This window comes from Oenanthe melanoleuca, chromosome 3, assembly GCF_029582105.1.
Source record: "Oenanthe melanoleuca isolate GR-GAL-2019-014 chromosome 3, OMel1.0, whole genome shotgun sequence".
Lineage (NCBI taxonomy): Eukaryota > Metazoa > Chordata > Aves > Passeriformes > Muscicapidae > Oenanthe > Oenanthe melanoleuca.
Genome location: NC_079336.1, coordinates 33,846,468 through 33,855,483, shown reverse-complemented (window position 1 = coordinate 33,855,483; position 9,016 = coordinate 33,846,468). Strand labels below are relative to the sequence as shown.

Here is a 9,016-nt window from a genome sequence, read left to right as displayed (position 1 = left end):
ACTTTCCTGAAACCTATCTTGTCTAAATATTTGGGTTATTTCTACTTTATTTTCAGAAGCCCAGAAATGAGAAATCTCTGCTAGACTCCCCTCTCAGGTCTGTCACTGAAGATAAAACTATCAAGGGCTGTAATTTTTGTTGTCTGCCTTGAAGTCCTCAGTCCCTCTTCTTCCTTCTCCTCACTTTTGGACCTCTTTTTATTAAATTGCCCAGGCTAGGAAAATCACTTCTTCTAAGTGGACCACCATGCAAATTCTGGCATCCTCATACATCTCATGTATTTCCTGTGTTTTTATCTTTTCCTTTGGGATATTAAGATTAATGAATAAGCAGTGATGTCATGCTAGCACCCAGCCACTCCTGCACTGGTCCAAATTGATGCATAATAAGCAGTCTTGTGGCAGATGAAAAGCATGGCACTATGGGTGCTGATGTATAGCAGCTGTGGTATGCTTAAGTTGTGCCTGTTTTGGAAACAAAAGTTGCATTCTTTGAAATTTTTCATTTTTTTAAGCTGCTGCTTGTTCTGTCTTGGATTTCAAACTGGCTCCTTTTGCTAATCTCAGTGCCAGTATCTGGTGTGATGAATCACACATGAAAGGCCTGTTCTTACAAGAGACATACTCTTCAGTAGGAAAATGGCTGGCAGCTTGATGGCTGTTGAAAAAATTAGGGAAATCGGGGTAGTGTGAGGAGCTGATTGGTGCTTGAAAACAAACCTGTTTTGCAGAGCCTTTTCAAAGGCTTTTGAGTCAAGGAGAAATGGGTACAGTTCAGTAGCTACACAGTTCTTGGCACTACATTTTGTGGGGGCCATGTGTAGAATATTTTTGCCACTTGTATGTAACTGCGGTCTTACTCAAAGCAAGCTGAGAACAGTTAAATTGGAACCTAACAGAGTGAAACCAAAGATCTTGGTTAACCTGTTTTTAAGGTAGTGATGTGTTTATTTCTTTCTAAGCAGATCTCAGTTACTGTTTACCTGAAAAGCAGCATGTGCATCCCGTGTGTTGATTTTTGTGTCTAGATGTGAGAGCAAGATGATTCAGCATTTTTCAAGGTTGCAAAGGAAGGAGATGCAAGCAATCTTGTGTGCTGGTATTTGAGATTTGTCTGTGTACTCTTGAACAGCACAACCAGTCAGAGATTCTACTTAAAAACTGATTTGTGAAAGCTCTCTTCATTCCCGAATTGGGAAGGATTTAAGCTTTGTGATTTCACAGTGGGAAGAAAAAAATGGAGGCTGATAAAGTATTAAGAGTTTGCTCTTGTTAACCAGTGCTTGTGACTTTTGTATTAGAAGTCATTCTCAGTGTTGAAATGGCTTTTACAGGCACCTGGGCTGTTCTTACAGTTTATTGCTGTTGTAGGCTTCAAGATAAAGAAAAGTTACAAAGTTTGTGTTTGAAACCAGTAGTGCAGTAGTGTAAAGAGGTGTCAAAGAACAGCATCTGTAAAACTAGAGAAAAAGGGTTGGAAAATTAATGAGTGTTAACTTGCATTCAGGTCTGATTTTTGGCAGTAGTTCTGTTGAAAGATGTGGCTACCTAAGAATATGAGACAGTTAATTCAGAGGTGAGGCTTTACACTGGAGTTTCAGAACTACTACAGACATTAACACTTTGGGGTTTTTTTGGTCCTGTTTTCTTCAAGTAAACATTGCAGACAGTAAAGGTTTTTTGGAATATCTGCAGAACATGTTATTACTATGCAGACAGTTGTAGAAATTAATTTTTAATTTTCCAGTTGAAATCTCTATTTCAGCTAAGGTATGTGAGTGAGGGTGTCTCAGCTGTTACTGATGTTGGTTCCAGATTCAGTGATACAAAGCTCTTTCCAGGAAGGTAGGACTGATTACAGAGTCCAGCTTCTGAAGAAAGAAAGGTGAACTAAATTAAACTTGACCAGTTTAGTTTGTTTTTAACTGTTCAACCTTCTTACCCTCCTTGCTGAAGAAAATAAAGCGGCAAGTACAGAATTAAAGATTTGATCTGAGAAACCATATGTAGCACAGCAAATGTGACTTTAACCATACAGATTTGTTATTAGTTAAAGGGAAGAATCAGCCATTAACTATTAATTTTACTGTTTTAATGTCATGTTGCCTGCACATTTGGGGATTAAAGGCCACACACTGTTGAGGCTGGTTTCTCTTTATTTCGGACTGTTTTGCCCTGCAGGGGTGTGAGTGTTACCTGGGGTGAGGTTAGCAGAGGGGGTGGCAGGGGACAGCTGCACAGCACTTGGCTCCCCGTCCTCTTGCACATCAGAGACATTTGGTGCTGTGCTCCCTTTCATTTGTCAAGTGTGTTTGTGAGATAAATGGGGTGAGGTTCAGGATGGGGGGGTGGGTGTTCAGCCTTCCCCTCTGCTGAAATGTCTTGGTTTCCTCTCTGCTGCTGGAAAGCTCTCTGTACCGAACAGGTCCCTGAGCCTGCTCACCAGGGAACAATGGGAATTTTTACCTGTGTCTTGGAACTTTTGCAAGTTCATGCTCTTGAGGTTTTAGTCATTGTTTCCCAAGTTGTATGTTCTGGCAGTGGAGTCTGATAAGCTCACCTCCTCCCCCTCCTGAACTGGCTGGCAGCATTTAGAACCAGACCTCCACTTATACACAGCAGGACATGATGCTGTGAGCCTGCAATTTCTGTCATTGGAAAATACACAACTCCTACCCTCTCTGAGCATATTTACAAAAAGCTTGACATCTCTTCTATATATTCCTGGGGGGGAACAGCTGGGTAAGTTACTGATTCTTGTAACTTTCCCCTCCCCAGTATGGATCTGGTTTATGGAAGTGATTCTGTCCTCAGAGCTCCAGGCTGAAGTACCAGTGCAGTTAAATAGGAGCATCTGGAGTCTACTGATGGCTAAACTAGAGAGCACTTCAATGCCCCAGAAGGAAAATGAAGCCTCTATCCCTTCTCAGTCAACTAAGGGTGTCTGGAAGTTCTTAGGAGGTAGTCTTACAATAAAGTAACTACCACTCAACTTTGCAGTTGTCTGGGAGGGACTAAGTCTGAACACCTCTCCTAAGAGCAGCCCTTCCTAGGTGGTCAGGCTGCCCTGAAGGCCCTGCCCTTACAAAGCTGCAGTGCATCTGTCACAGCAGGGTTTATCAAAGCAGGGCAGACTGCTCTGGAGGGCAATGCAGCTTTTCCCCTTTGGTTCCTAAGGCTTTTCCCATGGTTGAACAGGGCACAGACTGTCACAAACACATTTGATCCTTAAATGAAATAAAGGGAGAAGGTTGGGCTGAGGTTTTCTGAAGATGATCAGCAGATGAGCAGTGCTGGTACACACTCAGCCTACATTGCCTTCAGACAGCTGCTTCCTTTGCCTACATGCAGCACAAACCCTCAGCAAAAAGGGGTTACATACAACGTGTGCTTTAGGTGAGGATTTTCCTACCTTCCACCTGAGTGCACAAGTGCCATGTTCCCTGTGCTGACACAAGCTTCCCCAACAGCAGAAGTCAGCTAGTGCCCATCAACTTCACTAGAAAAAGAAAATTATTTAAATAGTTCACTTTTGCTCTTGCCAAAGGGCAAAATTTAGTATCTTGACAATTATTCTCTCTCCTTCTCAAGGAGCTTTTAGGGCATTAGGACCAGTTTGGAAGAACACACAGCTGGGGCTGAACATGGAAGTTCATTGTCTCCTTTAGCATACTTGTTTTATTTATTTTTAAATCTCGTTCAAGGAACTAGAAGGCATTTTATAATAATGACTCAAATCCTATCAGCTTATAATGATGTTAATAATACTGCTTCATCACTTTTGTGGCTGACAGAGCCAATGTTGTCCTTTTGGCTTGCTAGCTTGAGTTTTATCAGTGGACTGTTAAATATCACACACATCAAAGAAGACTGAAACTGGCACAATACAGTATTTGGAACATGAACATTAATAGAGCAGAACATTACACAGGGAAGATGAGCATTAAAAAATGACATCTCTATTCAAGCCTGCCCAGGCACTCACAATGTATCTCACAACATTCAGGCCCCGCTGACTTTGACTCAGTATGCAAAGTTAGTGAGGAGTGGTGTAGTGGGAACACAGCCCTTGCTCTGTGGGGGAGGTTTATTGGCACCTTGGTGGCACATTAACAGCCTCCCCAGGTCAGCCTTGCCACGTGGTCAGTTTTCTGCTTGCTGGGCTTTATGAAGCCCAGGAGCTCCAGTTCAGAAACAGCTCGAATAAAGCGAGCGCTGGACATGTCAGTGAAGGAAAGAAACCAAGTACACTTTTCCTGGCACAGTGACAGACACGCTGCTCTTTTCTAGGAGGGCAAGATTTCTAAGTCATGGTAAGCACAGATTACACAATGTGTTGCACAATAAAATCGTTGGAAATAAGGGCAGAGCACAAGCTGCCTACAGAAACACAAATCTTCAATCTGATCAGTAGTTCTGCCACAAGCATGTGATGTGACAGCAAAGGAAGAGTTCCTTTTCCCACTGCCAAGAGAAGCTTAAAGCCTACAAACATACCAATTCTGAAGAATTTATACTTTTATGTCCCTTGACAAAAAAAAGATAGATAATTACAGAGATTTTTTATTCTCCTTACTTTTCACTCTGCCTTTGTTGCTGCCTGTCTGACATGCAGGTTTATATTCCTGACTTAAGAGAATTTAATGTATTGTGAATGACAATTAACAGCAGAGCTTGTAAAAGAAAGGCCAGGAAAGCCAGGTATAGTATTAGAGCATATAATTATCCTTCCTTTAGTTAAGCCTATTTTTGTACAACTATTCATTTCTTCTCTGTGGCAGCACTACTCCTGTAACCATAAGTCTTGGTTCTAATGCTCATCTATTAAATATTTTTTAGACCTCAGGATCAGGACAAAGAAGCAGAATGGGTGTCCTGTGGAAAGTAAGTTCTCAACTCTAAGGAACATACTGAAACATAATGAGCTACTGCTTCTATTTCTCCATCTGCTCTCTAGGTCACAGCCCTCCTCCCATCTGTTCCCCAGTAATGCTCTACCCCCATCCAGCAGCTCCACCATGAGCTAACCAGTTCTGATGATTTAACCAAAGAGTTTTGACTTGCTTTATGGACTTCTGGTTCTGTTTCAAACCCAAACAACTCCTATAGACAAAAGCTGCTCTCTAACCTCACCACTCCCAGTCCAACTATTTCAACTGATCTATTTCTTAGACATTTTCAGTGTATTAAGGCTGTTTAAAGTAATTTTTCTGAAATTAGCTAATGCACATGAAACTATATTTTAAAACCCCTAGTTCATAAATTCTGTGAGCTTTTCCATGTCAAGCTTGAGAAAAATGAGAAAGGATACTGGATAGTATCATCCACCTGGTCTGAGGAAGCTGCATCTGCATTTGGTTCCTCAGCTGCCATCACCACAGTTGAGAAAGCCTAGAAAGGGAAAAGCAACACAGATTTATTCCAGTTCACAGACAGACAGATCTGCATATAAAATAGTGAGCTCTGAGCTGAAGGCTATCACTCAGGGGAATAAGATCTTGGAAGGAGAACTCTAGGAGCGTGTCAGTTCAGCAGCAATCAAAGAGCAAGCAAGGTTACATATTACCATGGCAGGAATACAGAATGCAAGATATCACTCTGTGAACTCTTGTGCCTGCCTTTTAAATCTCAAAAGGTTCTGGGTCCTGACCCATTCTCAGCAAAACTACAGAACTGAAAAAATATTCTCAAACTAAGACTGCTTAAATATTCTGGGGATGTCATAGAGGTAAGTTGGCTGTAAAGAAATCTATAAAACTGAAGGACACCAAGAGTCTGGGTAGGAACATACAATACACAAGCAAGGTAGCAGCAAACAAAACACACAAGTAAAAGGATTATCCCTAAACTGCAGGTGGTTAAGCTAGAGTTTCTTGCAGAGGATGTGATTGCTAAAATATATTGGTAATGACATCCAGGTAGGTTTACAAAATACAGAACCACCACTCAAGTTTAGGAAACCTTACAACTAAAATGTGGTTATTAGCTAGGGAGACTATATTAATGCATATTCTCTTCCTATACTCTCTGCTTTTGGCTATAGTATGAGACAGGTTATTAAGCTAGAAGGACCTGAGCTTTTCCCTGGCACAAGCATTCTTTCCAGGAGTCCTACTTGCCTGTTTCCATAAAAGTGTCACAGAATACAAGACAAAAAAAGAAAGGCAATTTCGTTAAGCACAAAATCTGATCTGTGCAGAGCTTAAAACAGAAGCAGAAGCAAAATAGTTTCATCACAGAGTAAACAGAGCTTGAAATCAATGATTCACAATAAAGACAGACTTATTGGAATTACTGAGAATTCTTGTGGATCAATGTATGCAATGATTTAAGCTGTCAAAAGGGGCACTAAAGAAAAGCAGACATGCAGCAAAAAGATAAATTAGAATACTGAAAGCAGGTAAAGGTACTGTTTGCATCATCACATACCTCTAACCAATCAACAAGATTGATTAATCTGCCACATTCCAAATGAAGCTTATACACTATGCATATGTCAGGGGCTTTATTAGAAATGCCTCCTCCATCACATTTCAAAGCTTGATTCTGATGAAAAAAATTGAAGGCAATAACTTAGTGTCTAAATCTTGAGCAATTCAAAGGGCTAGATAAAACATTATTTCAGGTAATTCAGATCATAGGTATTTTAAGCAAATGTTTACTGTTTGTGTGTTCAATGGCAAGTTGATGGTACAAAGAAAAAGTCCAAAAAACAAATAGGAAAATAAGAAGCATACTATTAACAAAAACCCAATAACCCCCACTCACACAGCTACTTCACTCCTGGTGTTCCTTCTATAACACTTATGCAGTATCTACTGTAATGAGTGATTATCTGATTATGCTTTTATGTAATTTTTTTGCTAGTTCTATTTACATATGAGAGAGAAATATTCAGTTTTATGGAGTCAAAAGAAGACACAAGTCATGATCTGCCATCTAGAAAATAGGAAAGTATCCTTTTCCCAAGCCCCCTTGAAAGGAAGACTTACTATAGATCTGTCAGATGTACTAAAAATAATTGCTTCTCTCATCTCAGAGTTTTATCTTTGAAATGTAACAATCATTTATCTCTGGCTTGAAACTCAGCATCTGTAAAGGCAAAAGTCTAATTTCTCACAAAGTATTCTGTATTTCAGGAAATTCATAGAATCATTAAGTTGGAAAAGCCCTTAAAGATCATGTGAGTCCAATGATTAACCCAGCACTGCCAAGGCCACCATTAAACTGTGTTCTTTACTGCCACATCTACGTATCTTTTAAATCTCTCCAAGCATGGTGAATACCACAACTTCCCTGGGCAGCCTGTTTCAATGCTGCTTCTTTCCAGAAAGAAATTTTTCCAAATATCCAACCTAAAGCTCCCTTGGTGCAACTTGAGGCCATTTTCTCTTGTCTTGTTTTGGATTCCCTGGGAGAAGAAGCCAACCCCCACCTGGCTACAATCTCCTTTCAGGCAGCTGTAGAGAGTGATGGGTTCCCTCCTGAGCCTCCTTTTCTCCAGACTAAACAACCCCAGCTCTCTCTGCTGCTCCCCACAAGACCCTTCACCAGCTTTGCTGTCCTTGTCTGGAATGCTCCAGCACCTCAATGTCCTTTTTAAAGTGAGGTGCCCAGAACTGGACACAGCACTCAAGGTGCAGCCTCACCAGTGCAGAGAACAGGGGGATAATCACTGTTCTGCTCCTGCTGGCCACACTGTTGCTGACCCAGGCCAGGTGCCATTGGTTTTCTTGACCACCTGGGCTCACACTGGCTCATGTTCAGCTCTTGACCAGCACCCCCAGGCCCTTTTCTGTTGGGCAGCTTTCCAGTCTCTTGAATTCAGGTCATCAGCACTGAACCATTTACTTGGGAAGTTAAAAGCCACTCAAGCCAGAGGCAAAAGTCTGTGTACAGCTGCAGAAATTTACAGCATTTCATTTCAGTTTTAGGCACTCTAGAAAGTCAGTCTTAACATGAAAACAAATACTGATTGTTCCTTTTAGCTCATAGAAGTTTGTTCTAAAATGCTTTCATATGCTAGTAAAATATACAAGCAACTTTTGGGAAGTTATAGAGCTGTAGCAATGACAGACACCTTCCAAAGAAAAATGCTATTGAAGCCAGGAAAGAAGGCAAGGCAAAGAATATAATTTTGCTCAAGAATCTCTAGTTTACCCAGAGATCTCAATTCCTGCAATTTTTGAGACTCAGCTCCAGTTTGGACTCTGGCACTTATGAGACATTTCACAATTTCCAGAATACCTAGCAATTTTCAAGTTTATTTACTCTCTTCTACAAGGAACATAAAAGCTGTAGACCTTAAGTTAATATCTGCCAGTTCATTACAAGATGGTTTGCAGAAAAATTCAGAGAAATATGGCCAACCCCTCACAATGTTACAATGCAGAATTGTAACATGATAGTTTCAAATACTCCTGTGTTACTACCTGGCACACATGAAGTTACATTTCTGGCTGATGTAGATCTAGTGGCTCACCACTGCCCAGAAAGACAACACTACACCCTTCTCTTTTCCCCCCTCCTTACAGCACCCAGCTCTGTGGCTTTCTACCACTCATCCATGTACCAGCCTGGCAATGCTGGACCCTTTGCACTGATTTTCTAATTTTAAGGTGTCAGGACAGTTATCACAATCAAGAGAGGATGCAGCTTCCAGAGCACCTGCACACTCCTGGAATAGGTCCATCTGCAGCAGCACCTAAGAGATGCCAGCCTCCCTTGTGGCTGCTGGGCCAAGCTCTGCAGCACAGCTGTGAGGCTGCAGCACATGTGTGGCCCCCAGAGGAAATAACCAGGCTGACAAGCAGGAAGCTGCCCCACAACGAGCAGCCAGTTGTGAAACCATCTATACAGCACACAGGTGCTGCTCCCAAAAGGACAGAACAGGAGTGGGAGCAACCCAGAACACAGCTGATGAGGAATTGCTCTTGCCTGATCCTGCCCCAAGGCTAGACAGAGGACACAGCATACCCTGCTCTGGAATCAATGCTGTTATCCCAACGATCAAGTC

At 41.6% G+C, this 9,016-nt stretch overlaps 1 protein-coding gene across 6 annotated transcripts in view; it reads right to left on the bottom strand.

Moving 5' to 3' along the window:
• Positions 1-3,647: 3,647 nt before the first annotated feature.
• ORC3 (origin recognition complex subunit 3) overlaps positions 3,648-9,016 on the bottom strand; it is a 35,114-nt gene continuing 29,745 nt past the window's right edge. For 5 of the 6 annotated variants that reach the window (XM_056487818.1, XM_056487817.1, XM_056487814.1 and 2 more), the window contains 3 exons: positions 6,430-6,546; positions 5,312-5,391; positions 3,648-4,215 (listed from right to left, as the gene is read on the bottom strand). In XM_056487818.1, coding sequence (XP_056343793.1) covers positions 4,110-4,215; positions 5,312-5,391; positions 6,430-6,546 — 303 coding nt within the window. In that variant the 3' untranslated portion in view covers positions 3,648-4,109. Of the gene's footprint in view, positions 4,216-5,311; positions 5,392-6,429; positions 6,547-9,016 lie in introns of those variants that run through there. The other variant, XM_056487816.1, reaches the window with a different exon arrangement.